The sequence below is a fragment of the Mustela putorius genome, unplaced genomic scaffold (assembly GCF_011764305.1).
Source record: "Mustela putorius furo isolate JIRA1106 unplaced genomic scaffold, ASM1176430v1.1 tig00000174_pilon_pilon_pilon, whole genome shotgun sequence".
In the NCBI taxonomy this organism is placed as follows: Eukaryota; Metazoa; Chordata; class Mammalia; order Carnivora; family Mustelidae; genus Mustela; species Mustela putorius.
In genome coordinates, this window is record NW_025421304.1 from 2,125,277 (window position 1) to 2,142,887 (window position 17,611).

The 17,611-nt window shown below is 57.7% G+C and overlaps 2 protein-coding genes across 2 annotated transcripts; one reads left to right on the forward strand and one right to left on the reverse strand.

Annotated features, from left to right (window-relative positions):
- Positions 1–1,116: 1,116 nt before the first annotated feature.
- ATP4A (ATPase H+/K+ transporting subunit alpha) lies at positions 1,117–13,709 on the forward strand. The gene is made up of 22 exons (XM_045075940.1): positions 1,117–1,128; positions 1,224–1,364; positions 1,450–1,509; positions 1,924–2,127; positions 3,413–3,526; positions 3,766–4,018; positions 4,204–4,472; positions 5,107–5,305; positions 5,657–5,766; positions 5,846–5,980; positions 6,442–6,634; positions 7,391–7,566; positions 8,677–8,813; positions 8,894–9,044; positions 9,130–9,298; positions 9,409–9,563; positions 10,619–10,742; positions 11,110–11,255; positions 12,506–12,639; positions 12,891–12,992; positions 13,084–13,175; positions 13,347–13,709. Exons 1-22 carry the CDS (start codon positions 1,117–1,119, stop codon positions 13,373–13,375), a joined length of 3,105 nt encoding a protein of 1,034 aa, XP_044931875.1. The 3' UTR covers positions 13,376–13,709.
- Positions 13,710–15,774: 2,065 nt separating this feature from the next.
- Positions 15,775–17,555, reverse strand: TMEM147 (transmembrane protein 147). The gene is made up of 7 exons (XM_045075942.1): positions 17,357–17,555; positions 17,219–17,288; positions 16,717–16,776; positions 16,495–16,631; positions 16,264–16,348; positions 16,055–16,176; positions 15,775–15,974 (listed from the first exon to the last, which is right to left on the reverse strand). The coding sequence occupies exons 1-7, from the start codon at positions 17,431–17,433 to the stop codon at positions 15,851–15,853; spliced, it is 675 nt and encodes a 224-aa protein (XP_044931877.1). The 5' UTR covers positions 17,434–17,555; the 3' UTR covers positions 15,775–15,850.
- Between the last annotated feature and the right edge of the window lie 56 nt (positions 17,556–17,611).

A 17,611-nucleotide genomic window follows, 5' to 3' on the forward strand; every position in this document is an offset into this window, starting at 1 on the left:
TGTGCAGCGCCTGGTCCGTAATCACCGTGGCTGCTGTGAGGTCTGGGCTCTCTCGTCAGTGGCCCCATGGGAGAACTAGGCTCTGGGGTCAGACCTGGGCTAGAACCCTCTCCTGACACTTAGTCACCACAACTTTATTTATTTATTATTATTTTTTAAATTTCATTTATTTATTTTCACAGAGAGAGAGAGATCACAAATAGAGAGGCAGGCAGAGAGAGCAGGGGAAGCAGGCTCCCCCCCCCCCCAAGCCGAGAGCCGATGCGGGGCCTGATCCCAGGATCCTGAGATCATGACCTGAGCTGAAGGCAGAGGCTCAACCCACTGAGCCACCCAGGTGCCCCTATTTATTTATTATTTTAATAAAGATTTTATTTATTTGAGAGAGAGCGCGAGCGTAAGCGGAGGTGAGGTGGGGCAGAGGGAGAGGGAGAAAAGCAGACTTGCTGCTGAGCAGGCAGGCCAATGCGGGACTTGACTCCAAGACCCTGAGATCATGACCTGAACTGAAAGCACAAACATCCCTGGGCAGACCCGCGACCCGGGAAGTCCTCCCTAAAGAACAGCTGCTACAGCCACCGTTGTGAGCACTTTCCCCCTCCAGGAGTCGGACATGGGCAGTGTGGTCTGGAAGAGGACACTGCAGTCCCGCTACCTGGTTCTGAGTCCTGACTCTTTCCCATCCTAGCTTAGGGACAACCAGTGAGTGACTTAATTTCCCTGTGCCTCAGTTTCCCCATCCCTATGGTAGGGGGAGGTAAGAATGGTACACGCCTCAGAGGGTTGTTGGGAGGTTCCATTAGTTACTACAGGAAAGCTCCCAGCCCAGTGCCTGGCACACAATAAACACCATATGGTTGATATTCTTGTTGTTGTTAACATGGACCTACTCAGAGATCCCCTGATCTCAGTGGCAGGTAGAGATGGGTCTGGGCACGTTAGGGCAGCCTAGTAGTTAATGCCCGAGCTGCTTAGGCCTGGAGGTCACCCCAAGGAGCCCCGCAATCAGTTCTAATTGGGCCTGTCTTGCTCCACCCCCTCCCTCCCTGGGTATATCAGGGCTGGTCCAGACCCTAGGCTCTGTCTGAGCAAAGGAGGGTGGCTGCCCCGGGCACCATGGGGAAGGCAGTGAGTGGAGCCCGGAGGCAGGGGTCGGGGGGATGGAGGCTGGAGGCAGGAGTTGCAGTGGGATCTGATGCCTCCCCCCTCCTCCCATCCCCCAGGAGAATTACGAGATGTACTCGGTAGAGCTGGGTCCTGGCCCTGGTGGGGACATGGCCGCCAAGATGAGCAAGAAGAAGGCAGGCAAGGAAGGAGGCAAGAAGAAGGACAAGCTGGAGAACATGAAGAAGGAGATGGAGATCGTGAGCGTGGGGCCGGGGGCCTGGGCGGGGGACCGGAGCGTGGCTGGTGAGAGCTGGACAGTGAGTGTCCTGCCCCTCCCCACAGAACGACCACCAGCTGTCAGTGGCAGAGTTGGAACAGAAATATCAGACCAGTGCGACCAAGGTGAGCTGGGTGCAGAGGGAGGGGGGCGTGCAGAGAAGGGGAGAGAGGGAGAGAGAGAGGGAGAAAAGGGAGAAATGCATTAGAGAGAAAGGGAAAGGACCACAGAGAGAGAGAGAGATGGAGTAGGAGAAGCAGATAAAAAGAGGCAGAGAGACAGGGACAGGTAAGAGAGAGAAACAGAGCGGAGACAACAGGAGGAGAGAGCCAGGCAGAAAGATGAGAAAGACACAGAGGAGGGCAGGGGGAAGGGGCAGGACGGAGGTGAGGATGGACACAGAAATGAAGAAGAGAAACAAGACAGACGGTGGGGGTGGCAGCAGGGGGGAAAGGAGGCAGAAGAGCTCCCCTCACGGAGGAGCGTGCGGTAAAAGGAAAGCCCTTAGCAGCCACCATGACCGCCTGCCCCATCCCCAGGGCCTGTCTGCTGGCCTGGCCGCTGAGCTGCTGTTGCGGGATGGGCCCAATGCTCTGAGGCCGCCGCGGGGCACCCCTGAGTACGTCAAGTTCGCGCGGCAGCTGGCAGGTGGTCTGCAGTGCCTCATGTGGGTGGCTGCCGCCATCTGCCTCATCGCCTTTGGCATCCAGGCCAGCGAGGGTGACCTCACCACCGACGACAATGTGAGTGGCAGATGCTGCGGGCTGATATGGGACACAGGGACCTGGAGGAGAGAGGATACTGGGCATAGACTCAGGATGCAAGGGACACAGGATGGGGATTTGGAGATGTGGAAATTCAGTCAAGACATGGGTCATGGGCGCTGAAGGACACTGAGGTGTGGGGCAGCCCCAATGACCCAGGTCACGGGGGACCTGGAGAATGTGTCTCAGATATGATGGACACAGGTGGGGATACAAAGGCATGGAAATGTGATCCTTAAGATAGGAGACTGGGAAACAGATGACATGTGAGAGACCAAGGGCACAGGGGACATGGGACTCAGACATGGGACACAAGGGCATGGGGACATTGGACTCAGGAGAGACAGAGCACAGATAAGGAAGCACAGAGACAGAGAATATTGAGATGCAGGACAAGAGGTCGGAATAAGGGACATGGGGACTTAAAGACATGTGGCATTGGACAGGCATTTGAAAGTGACAGGGTAGGGGCACCTGGGTGGCTCAGTGGGTTAAAGCCTCTGCCTTTGGCTCAGGTCATGATCCCAGGGTCCTGGGTCCTGGGTCCAGGGTCCTGGGATCGAGCCCCGCATTGGGCTCTCTGCTCAGCAGGGAGCCTGCTTCCTCCCTCTCTCTGACTGCCTCTCTGCCTACTTGTGATCTCTGTCAGTCCAATAAATAAATAAAATCTTAAAAAAAAAAAAAAGAAAGTGACAGGACATATGACACAGGATGGAGACTTAGAGGTACACAGACGTGGGGAGACACTGGACATAGGGACTTGGAATGTGGAACATGATCGTGGAGTCTACAGGGTATGCACCGTAAGATGGACAGCACACAAACATGGAAATGGGGACACGGCCCAAGGCACCCAGAGGACAGCGAGCAGATGATGACCACACAGAGTACAAAAGCTGGAGCACAGGGTACAGGGCATGAGAAATATGAGACAAAGGATAGTGACATGCGGAGCACAAGACACAGGAAAAGGTGAATTGTGCCACCGCAAAGCCACAGGATATGGGGACACAGGGGAGGTCGGATCCGGGATGCAAAGAATATGGGACGCAGGGGACAAGGATACAGGACACTGAGAATACAGGGAAGCTGAGAAAGGGACATGAAGAGACCCCAAGAACAGCACATGTGACTTTCTAGCAGAGCAGGGAAAACCCCCAGGTGAGCCCAAGAATACCAGTGGACAGGGAGCAGGCAGGGGCCCTTGTGCGGGGAGCTTCAGGCCCCTTCTCATCCGCCCGGTCCCCTTCCCTCCTCTACCCAGCTGTACCTGGCCCTGGCCCTCATTGCCGTGGTCGTGGTCACCGGCTGCTTTGGCTACTACCAGGAGTTTAAGAGCACCAACATCATTGCCAGCTTCAAGAACCTCGTGCCCCAGGTGGGTGCTGCAGCCCCGTCACGTCAGTTCTGGGTCTGCACTTGGGGGAGGAGGCACAGTGAGGCTCCTGGCATCTGTGTGGGCCCTCCCACCAGGCCCAAGCTGCTCTGCACCCGTGGCCTCTGGCTTGCCCCTTGGGTTCTCAACACTCCCCCTTTGGCCCTCCCCTCCTCCCCCTGCACTCCGCAACCTCCACCCCCATCCCCTGCCCAGCTCAACTCTGTGCTCCTGCCCCACAGCAAGCAACTGTGATCCGAGATGGGGACAAGTTCCAGATCAACGCAGATCAGCTTGTGGTGGGCGACCTAGTGGAGATGAAAGGCGGGGACCGAGTGCCTGCAGACATCAGGATCCTCCAGGCGCAGGGCTGCAAGGTGGACAACTCCTCACTGACCGGAGAGTCTGAGCCGCAGACCCGCTCGCCCGAGTGTACACACGAGAGCCCACTGGAGACCCGCAACATCGCCTTCTTCTCCACCATGTGCCTTGAGGGTCCGTGAGGCCCCGGCCTGCCTCCCCCAGCTGACCATGCTGTCTGCCCTGCCCCTCTTCGCCCCATACTGAGCCACACCGCCTCCCCGCCTTCCCCCACCCCCCACCCGGCTTCAGTTCCCACGATGCACACAGCCCTGCTGCCACCTGCCAGGCCCTGAGGCGCCCTCTCGACCCCACTGCAGGCACAGCACAAGGCCTGGTGGTGAACACGGGTGACCGCACCATCATCGGGCGCATTGCGTCCCTGGCATCGGGAGTGGAAAATGAGAAGACGCCCATCGCTATTGAAATCGAACATTTTGTGGACATCATCGCAGGCCTGGCCATCCTCTTCGGCGCCACATTTTTTGTGGTGGCCATGTGCATTGGCTACACATTCCTGAGGGCCATGGTCTTCTTCATGGCCATCGTGGTAGCCTATGTGCCCGAGGGGCTGCTGGCCACTGTCACGGTGAGTGGGGGAGACAGAAGAGAGGCGCAGAGAGCCAAAAGGCTCATCCATCCTTCTGTGTGTTCTCCCAGGATTGCCTCCATCATCTCCGGCTGTCCCCACTCACTCACCTGCCCGCCTGTGCCTTCCCTCAGCCACCCTCCCCCCTCCCCTGCTCTCCACCTATTCGCCCACTCAGCCATCACTCACCGAGGCCCCTCTGGGCCGCACCCTAGACTGAATGCCGAGGACTCACAGGTGAACAGGCCTTGTCCTTGACCAGAGGAGGCTGAGACCCAACGCGGGCAGCCCTCCACAGTCAGCACCCAGGGCAAGACCAGCCCCAGAGAAGGCTCGGAGGATGTTTGTTTTCTCAGTGTGGTTGTGTTGATGAGAGAACTTAGAGAACCTCAGCTCCGGCAGCTTAGTGAGGGGCCTAGTGAGCTACCTTCATCTGGGCCCACTGGGGAGGCATCCCAGGTGGCAAGCACAGGCTGGGAAGAAGGCTGAGGCAAGAAAAGCATGGGTTTTGCGGAGGGATGCTGTGTACATAGTATGGTGGCTGGGGTCAAGGCTCCCTGCACTGTGGGAGAAGGGAAGGAGGACCAGAAGCAAGGACTGCGCCCCCCTAACCGCTACTCGCCCCTTCTGACAGGTCTGCTTGTCCCTGACAGCCAAGCGGCTGGCCAGCAAGAACTGTGTCGTCAAGAACCTGGAAGCCGTGGAGACACTGGGCTCCACGTCAGTGATCTGCTCGGACAAGACAGGGACCCTCACTCAGAACCGCATGACCGTGTCCCATCTCTGGTTTGACAACCACATTCACACTGCGGACACTACGGAAGACCAGTCAGGTGTGGCGGTGGGCGGAGACCGGGCTGGGCCAGGATCTGGTAGAGGGCAGACTGGGAAGGGAACTCTGGGGAGGGCTCTGCCTGGATGGAGAGGGGCTCCTTCCCGATCAGGGACAGGGTCTATGAAGCTGCAGGTCTGCAAAGCAGCATGGTATCAGAGGTCCTAGGAAATTCAATACTGGCTCTGGAGACAAGAGCCCCGGGGTATGAGAAGAGGTTTGGGTCCCACCAGGTCTGGGAGGGGACCTTCTCATGAGTCTAGGGGGAGAGGCTCGCTTTTGGTATGGGAGAATGCTGCTCCGGGCTTGGGGCCCACCCCGCTTGGTCCCAGCCTGGACGCCTGGCCTCCAGGGCAGACATTTGACCAGTCTTCAGAGACTTGGCGGGCGCTATGCCGCGTGCTCACCCTGTGCAACCGCGCTGCCTTCAAGTCCGGCCAGGACGCGGTGCCGGTGCCCAAGGTGAGATCCCCGGGGACTCCGGGGAAACCTGGGAGATGGTGCAGCCAGGCTCACCCCTGACACCAGCCCCCGCTTCCAGCGCATCGTGATCGGGGACGCGTCCGAGACGGCGCTGCTTAAGTTCTCCGAGCTGACGCTGGGCAATGCCATGGGGTACCGCGAGCGCTTCCCCAAAGTCTGCGAGATCCCCTTCAACTCCACCAACAAGTTCCAGGTGTGCGCACCCACCGCGCCCCACCCCGCCCACGGGGCTGGCCCCGCCCACCGCAGGCCCCACCCACACTCGGGGCTGACCTATCGCGGGTCTTCTCTCTGTTTCCTCCCTCTCCACGCACCCACATCTCCGGCTCTTCCCACAGCCGCTGCCCATTTGCGCTCAGGGGACTCTCACAGTCCCTTAGCTGGGGCTCTTAGGCCTTCCGCGGGGTGGCTCGCAATCCACATCCCGCCCCAGCCCAACTCCGACCCTAATTCTGCCCAATCCCAGCCCCCAGGCTTCTTACTGCGCCCCTAACCCTCAATCCCCACCAAAGCCATGCTCAGCACGCTAGCGCCTCACCCCAGCCACACAGCACCCTCTATACCCTCGGCACCTTTCTAGCCGTCAGCCCCGTCCCTCTACCAAGCCCCGCCCCCGGCCCGCCTCCTAGCCACCGGTCCCTTCCTCGCCTGCAGCTGTCCATCCACACACTGGAGGACCCGCGGGACCCCCGGCACGTGCTGGTGATGAAGGGCGCCCCCGAGCGCGTGCTGGAACGCTGTAGCTCCATCCTCATCAAGGGCCAGGAACTGCCGCTGGACGAGCAATGGCGCGAGGCTTTTCAGACTGCCTACCTTAGCCTGGGAGGCCTGGGTGAACGTGTGCTTGGTGAGACCCCCAGGGCTCGGTGAGCCCCCACAGTAGATGGTAAACCTGTGGGTGAGGAGGAGCTAGCACAGAACCTGCCCGACCTTCCTGGCCCAGCCCTGACCATGACCTTTGAGGTCCCCTGACAGCTAACCTGTCCAAGTGCACACACTCACATTTGACTTTCCCTGTTTCAGGGCTGACCCTTTCCCATCCTCAATTTCTACCTTGACCCAGGCCCTCCCCACCTGTCCTTTCCCTGGGACCTTCCTTATCCTGACCTGACATCCCTTGATTTTTCCCAGCTCTTGCCCCAGCTTTGACCTGTCATCACTTTTACTTCCACCTTTCAATGTCCTCCTCTTGACCCTTCATTCCTCCCCAGTCCCAGCCTCAACTCAAGACTCTCCAGTCCTTGTCCTGACCTCTGACCTCCCTGAACATTTTGTCCGGACTGCTAAACTTCCCTAACCACTGCCTCGACCCTGGGAGACGCAAACCTGTGGTTCAGTTCTGGATCTTTCATCTTACTTGCTGTGGGACCGCTGGCAAGGATTGTTCCCTCTCTAGACCTCAGTTTCCCTATCTGCAACATGAGCATGCTAATAGCCTCCCTTGCTGGCGGTGAGGACAGACTGATCATGTGAAGGATTCAGGACAGGGTCAGGTATCTGTAGGTGCTTGGTGTGAGGGGCCTGGTGATTCTGCCCATCACCTGGCCATGCTAGGCAAGTGTCTGCCCAGGACTTCTCTTTGACTTCCCTGTTTTCTGGTCAGGCTTCTGCCAGCTGTACCTGAGTGAGAAGGACTACCCGCCTGGCTATGCCTTCGACGTGGAGGCAATGAACTTTCCAAGTAGTGGCCTGTGCTTTGCGGGACTTGTATCCATGATAGACCCGCCCCGGGCCACCGTCCCTGACGCGGTGCTCAAGTGTCGCACGGCAGGCATCCGGGTATGCAACCAGGGAAAGGAGGGGGCAGGGGTGAGAACAGATAATGAGAGTATCTGGGGGCAAGGAACCCTGTGACAGAAAACTCCCTGAAAGTCATTTGAACCAAAAAAGGGATATACTGATTCACAAAACTGAAAAGTTCTGGGGACTGAAGCTTCAGGTATAGCTGGATCTAGGAGTTGAGTGTCATTAGGAATTTGCCTTTCTCCATGTCTCGGTTCTCCTTTTCTCTCTGGTGGCTTTATTCTCAAGTAGTTCCTTCATTTGGGTGGAGAAAGATGATCATCCCCCAGAAGATCCAACCTATATCCCACCTATTTAGCCACTCCACAGAAAAGAGCACCTCTTCTGCTGTTGTCCCAGATTGGTGCCCGGGTTCCTTTCTGAACCCAGTCACTGTGGCTGAGAGGATGGGGATACCTTAGTTGACCAGCTCTGGGCTTACTTGCCCATTCTTGGCCAGAGACTGACCTTTAACCCTGGGGGAAGGGGGTGGTCCCTGATAGACAAATCAAGAGTTGGGGAGCCAAGATTGGGCAAACAACACCCACGTCCTCCCCATGGTCTCTAAGCCGTATAAGGGTTGGGTCCTGTTACCTTTCTAAGCTGATTCCTTAGCCCCCCACCTCTCATTTACTGCTCTCCAGTGTGCTGGCCTTCCCGCTGTTGCTCCAACAGTTCACTCATGTTCACACCCCAGGCCTTCACCTTGGCTGTTCCTGTTGCCAGGAACACTCTTCCCTCCATTTGTCATGTGGCCAAATCTCTCACCTCTTTCATACCTCCGCTCAGTTGTCACCTTCTCAATGAGGCTTTCCCTGGACATACTGAAAATTGACACCACTTTCTCCACCCAACATTGACCATCTCCTTTACTCAGCTTCCTTTCCTCCTCTCCTAACATGCTGTATCATTTGTCCCCTTAATTTGTGTCTCTTCTGTCTCCCGCACAAGAGGGTCAGCTCCACAAGAACAGAGATTTTCGTCTCTTTTGTCCCTGACTTTCAGTGGTTGAATGAGCGAATGGGTCATCAGTAGAGGTCCGCCAGGGAGGGCTGGGAGTGGGCTGCACTGAAGGCATCAGGGGTCTGATGGTCCCCTCCCCAACAGGTGATCATGGTGACGGGTGACCACCCCATCACAGCCAAGGCCATCGCGGCCAGTGTGGGTATCATTTCGGAAGGAAGCGAGACTGTGGAGGACATCGCTGCCCGCCTCCGTGTGCCCGTGGACCAAGTTAATAAGAAGTAAGGACGCTGCTGCCCTCCCCGTGGTTCTTCCCACGGCCCGCGTAGATGGTGACTCCGGTGATACCCCCCTTTCCCAGGGATGCCCGTGCCTGCGTCATCAATGGCATGCAGCTGAAGGACATGGACCCGTCAGAGCTGGTCGAGGCACTGCGCACTCACCCCGAGATGGTGTTTGCTCGTACCAGTCCCCAGCAGAAGCTGGTGATCGTGGAGAGCTGCCAGCGCCTGGTACGGCTCTGCAGAGGGAGGCAGCCCAGTGGGCTAGGCTGGCCCTCCATGGGCCTCTCCCTGACTCCCCGCCCCCGCCCCACAGGGTGCCATTGTGGCTGTGACGGGGGATGGTGTGAATGACTCCCCAGCCCTGAAGAAGGCTGACATCGGCGTGGCCATGGGCATTGCTGGCTCGGATGCTGCCAAAAATGCAGCAGACATGATCCTGCTGGATGACAACTTTGCCTCCATTGTGACGGGCGTGGAGCAGGGTCTGTGCCAGGGTGGAGATGGGGGCCAAGGGGAGGCGACGTGGGCGCAGGAGGCGGTGGGTGGCGAGGAGGCTGAGGTGCCCGCTCTTTCCCCCAACCCCCCTGCACAGGCCGACTGATCTTTGATAACCTGAAAAAGTCTATCGCCTACACACTGACCAAGAACATCCCTGAGCTGACCCCGTACCTCATCTACATCACCGTCAGCGTGCCCCTGCCCCTTGGCTGCATCACCATCCTCTTCATAGAACTCTGCACCGACATCGTGAGTCTCCCGACCCCCCAACCCTGCTTGGGGCCCACGGACCCCTGACTGCCCACAGACGTCATGGATGACGCCCTTGGACGCAGTGTGCAAAGGCAGCCAGACGGGGACATGCAGGCAGGCTGGCGGGTGGTCCCAGACAAAATTACAGACATGGATGCGCAGGTGGACACTCAGGTCGGCACAGACCGACCTATGGACTCAGATAAGGACCCTCAGACACACACACACACATATCTCTGGTGACACTTGGATCACAGCAGACATCCTTCAACAGCCGTGGACAGATGCTGTCAGGCCCCAGGGCAGACAGACAGACAGAGAACGATAGATACAGGCATGAATGCAGCCAGGGACGTGGCCATGTTGACTTTCTTACTCAGCAGCACTCACCTAGTGTCTTCTCTGGGCCAGGCTGGCATTAATTTCCTTAATTTTGTCCTCAGAAACACTCTATGGAGCAGCTTTATTAATTTGTCATCACCATTTTACCAATGAGCGAAATGAGGCACAGACAGGTTGAGTGGCTGGTCCCACAGCAAATAAGTTACATGCTGGGGTTGGAGCCCAGGCAGTCTGGGGCCCCAGGGACTCTGCTCTTGACCAGGCCACACTGTGGCCACTCTTCTGTGATGGATAGATGGGGTGTGGGTGGGGAGGATAGTGTGGGGGAGCACAGAGATGGAAGAGATGCAGAGAGAGTGACGGGGAGAGACAGGACACACGGATACAAAAGCAGAGACAGTCACAGAGAAAGAGACAAGAGACAAGGACAAAAAAACAGTAGGGGAGGAAGGGGTGGGTAGTGGCAGATGTTCTGATGGAGATGGACAGCTGGTCAGATGTGGACAAAGCTGTGGAGGGACATGGCAACATGGACTTGTTGGGGGCCAGCTGGTCTGTGCTGTCTGGGCAGGTGTGCCTGCACGGCCACCTGCTTCCCAAGCTCAGTCCTGTCTCTCTCCACTGGGATGGGAGGTTGCCCTGGTGGAGGGCACTTGGACACATAGGGGATGGGCAAACCCATAATCCCAACACTTTCCGCTCCCGGCCAGTTCCCATCCGTGTCCCTGGCATATGAGAAGGCAGAGAGTGACATCATGCATCTTCGTCCCCGGAACCCAAAGCGCGACCGGCTGGTCAACGAGCCCCTGGCTGCCTACTCCTACTTCCAGATTGGTGAGTGTCCGGGGGGCCAGGGACCCCCGGGTTTCCTACAGGGCTTCTCACCTGCCCTGGAGTCTCTAACCAGAGCTGTGGCTTGTTCTGGATCATGGGTTTGGCATTCAATCCTGGTTCCCTGTTGTTTCCTGAGTCTGTCTGCTGTGATCCCCATGTCCCTTCTCTGTCTCTCTCTGCCTTGTCTCTTCCATCCCCTGTTGATCACTCTTGGGATCCTTGTCTCTGTGTCTCTCTGTGTCTGGCACTGTCTGTCTGTGATCCTGTGTCCTTGACCCTCTCTCTGTGGCATCTGTGTCCCTGTCTTTCCATGTCCCTGTCTGGGTCTCCATCTCTGTCTCCCCATGTCACTTCTCCTGCCCCTCAGGTGCCATCCAGTCATTTGCTGGCTTCACTGACTACTTCACGGCCATGGCCCAGGAGGGCTGGTTCCCACTGCTGTGTGTGGGGCTGCGACCATACTGGGAGAACCACCACCTACAAGATCTGCAGGACAGCTACGGCCAGGAGTGGGTGAGCCCCAGCCCCTCATCCCCGTCCCATGGCTCCCTCATTTCCAGTTGTCCACTCGTGACGGAGCTCAGCCGGGGCATCCCAGGTACCCAGACTCTGTGTGGGTTCCTGGGGCCTCTCCCACCACTGTCTTGAGCTCCGCCCTCCTGCTGCTGATGGTCACAGCAGCCCCTCGCCTGGCAGTGGCCTGTCATCTCTGGGATGGACAGCATCCTGATGCTGTCACTGTGACTGCGGCATCACTTACAGAGTCTTCGCCTGCGTGGCCGCCTTTAATGAAGGTTTGGAGCCCGGAGAGTCGAGATCTGGCTAGCAGGGGTTGTTAGTTTGCCCTGTGCTGTGACAGTTCAGGATGTTCCCCTTAAACATTGACGATCACAGTTGGGAATGCGGACCTTGGGAGCCAGGCTGCCTGGATTCATGGCCTGCCAGCATTCTTCACCAGCTGTGTGACCCTGGGCAAGTTGATCTGCCTCTCTGTGCCTTGGTTTTCCCATCTGTAAGTGGAGATGCTCTCTGCCTCCGTGACCTCGCAGTGCGGTCCTCACACCAGCAGCAACAGCATCACCTGGGAACTTGTTTGAAAGGCAAATCCTCAGCTCCCACCGCAGACCTCTGGGCATGGGGCCTGGATGGCTGTGTTTTAGCTAGCCCTTCCAAGAATGCTGAGGAAACTGTAGTCTGCCCCCCCCCCCGGATCTTCCTTGTAGGATTTTGTGGGGGGGGATTCAGTGCGGTAATCCATGTGTAACACGTGGGGCCTGAAGCATAGTGTGTGTTCCTCACAATTAGCTGGTATTCTAAACAGTTACATTGAAGAAATGGTCGGAGTAGTGGTTGCTCTTTTTAAATGGGGCGTGCGTCCTGTTCCCCAAAGGCCCTTCTGGCCCACATCACTCATTTTGGCCATCTGCCTGGGCATCAGAGTCACTGGACTTTGCAAATTCCGCCATAGGAGTCTGACTATTTTCCCAGGTGCCTTCCCGTGTGCGGGAAAGGCTGTAGTGCTTCTTCATTGTGAGAGCCGACTGGCCTGAGCTCCCATGTGCCCAGGTGTGATGTTTAATCTCTGCAAGGTCACGATCTCCAGCCACCCTCCCCCCTCCGCCCGCCAACTTCCAGGGTCCGGCAAACCTGGGAGAGACATCGTCTCCCTCCTCTCCCCTACACCAGCCTCTGATGGGAGGGCTTCACGGCTACAGGCCGTCTCCATCCCAGCTCAGGCTGTTTCTGCTCCCCTCTGGCTGCAGACGTTCGGGCAGCGCCTGTACCAGCAGTACACCTGTTACACCGTGTTCTTCATCAGCATTGAGATGTGCCAGATAGCTGATGTCCTCATCCGCAAGACGCGCCGTCTCTCCGCCTTCCAGCAGGGCTTCTTCAGGTGTCCCCAGCTGGCCCGCTCCCGCCCCAGCACTCCTATCCCAGCCCTGCTCCAGCTCCCACCACCTGCCTCCGCAGCTCCCGGCCCCTCCGTTTTTATTCACCAAGGGGGAGATGGGACAGGACCCGAGTCCACTGTTGAAGCATCTCCCTACTTTCCCTGCTGCTGATGACATGTGGTCCCCGCTCCTTGCAGCCTGTCCTTGTCCTGAACCCCCCGGTCTGAGCCTGTCCCACCCCACCCGCCCACAGGAACAAGATCCTGGTGATCGCCATCGTGTTCCAGGTCTGCATCGGCTGCTTCCTCTGCTACTGCCCCGGAATGCCCAACATCTTCAACTTCATGCCCATCCGGTGAGGGGCTGGGAGCTGCGAGTAGGGGGATGGGCACAGGGACACAGACTTGAGCGTAGCCTTCACCTTGTCATCTCGCCTGGACCTTCAGGTACCAGTGGTGGCTGGTCCCCATGCCCTTTGGCCTCCTCATCTTCGTCTATGATGAGCTTCGGAAACTGGGAGTTCGCTGTTGCCCAGGAAGTGAGTGTGGAGACCAAGGGCCTGGGGCTGGGAGTGCTGGGAGAGCCTCAGAACAGCTGCCCTTAACCTTTGACCTCCAAGCCCTTGACTCTCCATTGATCCATACCTCTGAGCCCTTGGTGCCTCTGACCCACGTCTCGCAGCCCTGAGTCCTCTCTCTCTCTCTCCCAGGCTGGTGGGATCAGGAGCTGTACTATTAGAGGGACTGCCGCGTTCAAGCCACCCTTGCACCCCCGACAGCAGAGGTGGGGGGACCCTCTGGGCAGCCACCCAAACATCTAAGCGATCAAGAGCCCCAGCACCACCTGTGTCTGCTCCCATGGCCCACAGCACCCCAACCTTGGAGAGACCGTCCCACTCCCTTTCCCCATCCACAGAGAGCACCCTGCACCACCTGGCAGAGCCGTCCAGGGCCCGGTGCTCTGGGGGGGGGGGGGGGGCAGAGGGTGGGAGCTCCCTGCCTGGGGCTCTTCACACACACACACACACACTTGTGCTGCGTCGTAGTAATAAACCTGCTCACACGAACCAGACTTTCATTTGGTGCCAGCGCCTGTCCAAGTGTCTTTCCTGATCCCCTTTCGTCTCCCACAGTCCTCCAGCTCAGGAGCTGTTTGCTCAGAGCTGCAGCTCAGTTCCTAAACACAGCCTCGTGCAGAGTAGGGACACTCGGCACCTTCCTTGGGGGAATGAATTCCCATTCCTTTGCCTGGGGTGACAGCGTTCACAGTGAGCTCACAAGCCACCTCGATCTTATTCTAGCCAATTCTTGTTTCACCGGAAAAGCCAGGCCTGCTCTCTGACCTCAAGGCCTTTACACAGGATCCACTACCAGGATTTTCCTCCTGCCCCCAAAGCTCATCAGGTCTCAGCTCCCATCTCCTTTTCCAGGGAACTCCTCCTACCCCCAGCCCAGCGCTAATATGGCCTTTGCTCCCCCCACTTCAGCCCCGGCCGCTCTGGTCTCCCCACATAAACTGGGATTATTGCACACAGCCAACAACAGGGGCTCCGGATCAGAGTCCCTGCTCAGCAAAGAGTTGAAATCATTTCTGCAACCTTCACTTGTCCCTATACTGGTCCGAGGCTAGGCAGGGGATGGGATGGAGGTGTGGGAGCGCAATCCTATCACAGGTCCACCCCACTGGACTGGGGGAGTGCCCGTATTCTCCATGACCATTCAATCGCTCGCCTCCCCACCCCTCCCCCAGGACTCCTGTGGACTGCTTCTCTGGGACACAAGAATAAGAGTGCAGGGCTAAGTGGTGGCTGCCCCACCTGAGGGCAAACACGCTCTCTGAACACACCAAGACTCACAGCACAGCTGTGCTCCGTGCCTTCCTAGCCCAGGATTAAGCAACAGTGTGGCAGGACCTGCCAGCCAGAGGGACGGAGGGAGCGGGCGCTGGCCCTATTGCAGGTGCCTTGGGAAATCCATCAGGGCTGGGGCGCTCCTTCCTGGGTGGTCATAAACATGACATTCAAAGCCCTGCTTCTGACCCATGTCCCTCATGGAGGGGGAGGGAATGGGGCAGGCAGCTGGCTCCACTGGGGAAAGGCTGGGGTGATACTGGAGCTGGAGAGCCTGTGAATGTGACAGGTTGACCTGAGCTGGGAGGCTCCTCACCCCCTTAGTCCTGGGAATGTGCATTCTCCTGCCCCTCCCAGATGCTGGACATGGCCTTGAGATAGCGATGCAGTATTAGATGGTGTGTATGACTGAACCCAGTTAAGGCCCCGATCTAAACTTTTAAAATTTGGAAGGTGGGTGCAGAGATCTAGGTGTCTTGCAACCCAAAGAAAAGCCTTGAAAAGTTCCCTTGCTTCTTAAACCCGCCACCTACCAACCTGGAGTGGCTGCCTTTCTCCTCTCTGCCCTCTGCCTAATGGGGGCAGTTTCTGATTGCACCTGAGAAGCTCCCAAAGAGTTTGTGAAACAAGAGGTAGGGAGGGCAACATTTGGGACAATATCCAAGTTGGTGGGCTCAGCTACCGTGCTAGTCGGCCGCAGTGGTGTCCGTACCCCACCCTGAGGAGACTCCAGCCAGGACTGGATGGGAGGGCTACAGACCCAAAGCATGGAAGAGCTCGGAATCACGGATGTCTGCTCTCAAAAGCGAACCCGAGTGTGCAGGTGGCTGGACTGTTCAGTGTGCAATGGGGGGTCTCAGATGGTTGTAGACAAGGAGGGTCACTAATAAAACTGGGATTTCAGACAGATCTCTTTGGCTGCCATATGAAGGGTGGGTCAGAAGAGGAGAGCAGGACTGAGAGCCCCAGAGGAAAGCAGCCAGGGAAGGGCCACATTAAGGCTGACAGGAAAAGCCTCCAAGAACTGTATTTCTGGATTCTGGCTCCCTTATATCACCTGTTGCCCCAGAGCCCTGGTCTCTGCAGCAGCTCAAAGATGATCCCTCTACTCTAACCCCTTCTATCCGGGGAAAACAAGGAGCTGGGGAACCACTGCAGAACACAGAACCAACCAGTGTTGGCCAGTTTCCAGCCTGTCTACCTGGCTTCAAAGCCAGAACAAGGGCCTCTAGAACCCAATGTGCGTGGTACTGGTAGATCGTTCTAGAGACAGAGATGAAGGCAGAAACAATGTTCCAAATACTGTTTACTTCACTGAAACCTGGAGGCAGAGAAAGGGTATGTGAATGCCTGGGGCACCAAGCCTAGGAGTGCACGTTGACAACGGCGACATAGAGGGCCAGGGTGCTGAGGGCCAGCAGCCCTGTCACTACTGCCCGGGCCAGCAGTGCTGTCCAGCTGCCCAGGGAACAGAGGTGGACGAAGGTCCTGTGGGGAAACATCATCATGAGAGGAGAACAGATAATCCACCCCCACTGGCACCCAACCTCAAACCCCATGCAGCTCACTCCATGACAAAGGCCTTGTAGACGCTAAGGAACATCAGTAGGAGTACCGCGGGCCGAAAAGTGTGGTAGAGGTCATAGCGTGTTATCATCCAGACCTGGGCAGATGCAACGATATAATGGACCTGCAGGGAGGCAGGAAGTCAGGGCCAGGCCTTGAGGGAGAGCACAGCCACTGGCAAGGAGGTGTGTGGGAGAGTGAGACTTCGTACCAGACTGATGTTGGAGTCAATGCTCATCTGGATGTACTTCCAATCAAACTCAATGCCCCGGGCTCCAACCCAGAGGGGGATGCAGCTGAGGAAGGCAAAGGGAGGGATTCTCCAGCATCCAAACACCCTTAGATCCAAACACACTCAGAATCTGAGCCCCCGCCCTCCAGCACCTCCCTAGAACCCAGGTGTCTTTTCTCAGGATTCTGGGCTCCAGGATGCTGCACACACCGGGACATAATGAGCTCGGCGGTGGCCCAGCCCAGGGCAGCAACCATGATCTTGTACTCCCCCTTGCCTGCATTCCGGGACATGACAAGGTTTAGGCCTATCAGGTCTGCCACATCCACGCTGGCCTTCATGAACTCCTGTGGGTCAGGTTGAGGTTTGAGTGAGCACAGGTGCCAGGGGGCCCCACTCCTGTACTCCCTCCCCCTCCCTTGCCCCACTCACCCCAATGAAGTCATAGATGCCGCCTTCCCAGGTGGGGAAAAAAGTGGCCAGGAACAGCATCTGAGAACAGGAAACAGAGAGATCACTGCAGGGGAAGAGAATAAACCAAGTGGAATATGTAGGAAATCAGTGTGGATGTGGAGGGTAAGGCTCTGAGGTTTAGGGGACCCTTGTGGAGAGAGACCATCAGAAGGGGGGACGAGATTATAGGATCGGGGAGACAGAGGATAGGGGTCTCAAGTTTGGGTTCTGTGGTGATCCCAGGCCATCGGGTAAGGCATGCAGGTGCCAGGGCTAGCTATCCCCAGCAGTGTCAGCAGCACCGAGTGGACCCTGGGGTTCCTTCACACTCCCTAAAAGTACAAAACGCTCCACCACACAACTGAGTTTTCTCCATTTTACTAAGATGCTATACAAAAGTTGCTCGGGGACCTCTCCCCAGTTCCACCCCTTCCGGAGCACGTCTTCCAGGGTATTTTCGGGGGTACCCAGGCGTCCTCACCTTGCACAGCTGCACGAAGAGGTAGGTGACCCCGGCTTGCACGCACTTCCAGAAGGCGTTGTACTCAGACCTGCAGGAGCGGGCGGTGAGGCTTAGCCCGGGCCCGCGCCCTCCCGCCCGCGGACGCCCCGCACTCACAGGCCGCTGCATTTGTAGGTGATGAAGTAGGGGAAGTACGCCAGGGCGAAGCAGTTCCCGAAGTGGAACAGGGTCATGGCGCCGGCCGCCCGGGCCCGCCGGAGCGCGGGTCTCTGCCTCGGCCTGCCTGGCGCCCGAGCCCGGGCCCGCCGCCCACCTGCCTCCGCCGCGACCCGCGCGGCCTTCTGGGAACCCGAGGCCGGTGGCGCGGCGCACTGACGTCACGGCCCGCGGCCGGCCCCCGGAGCCTGAGGA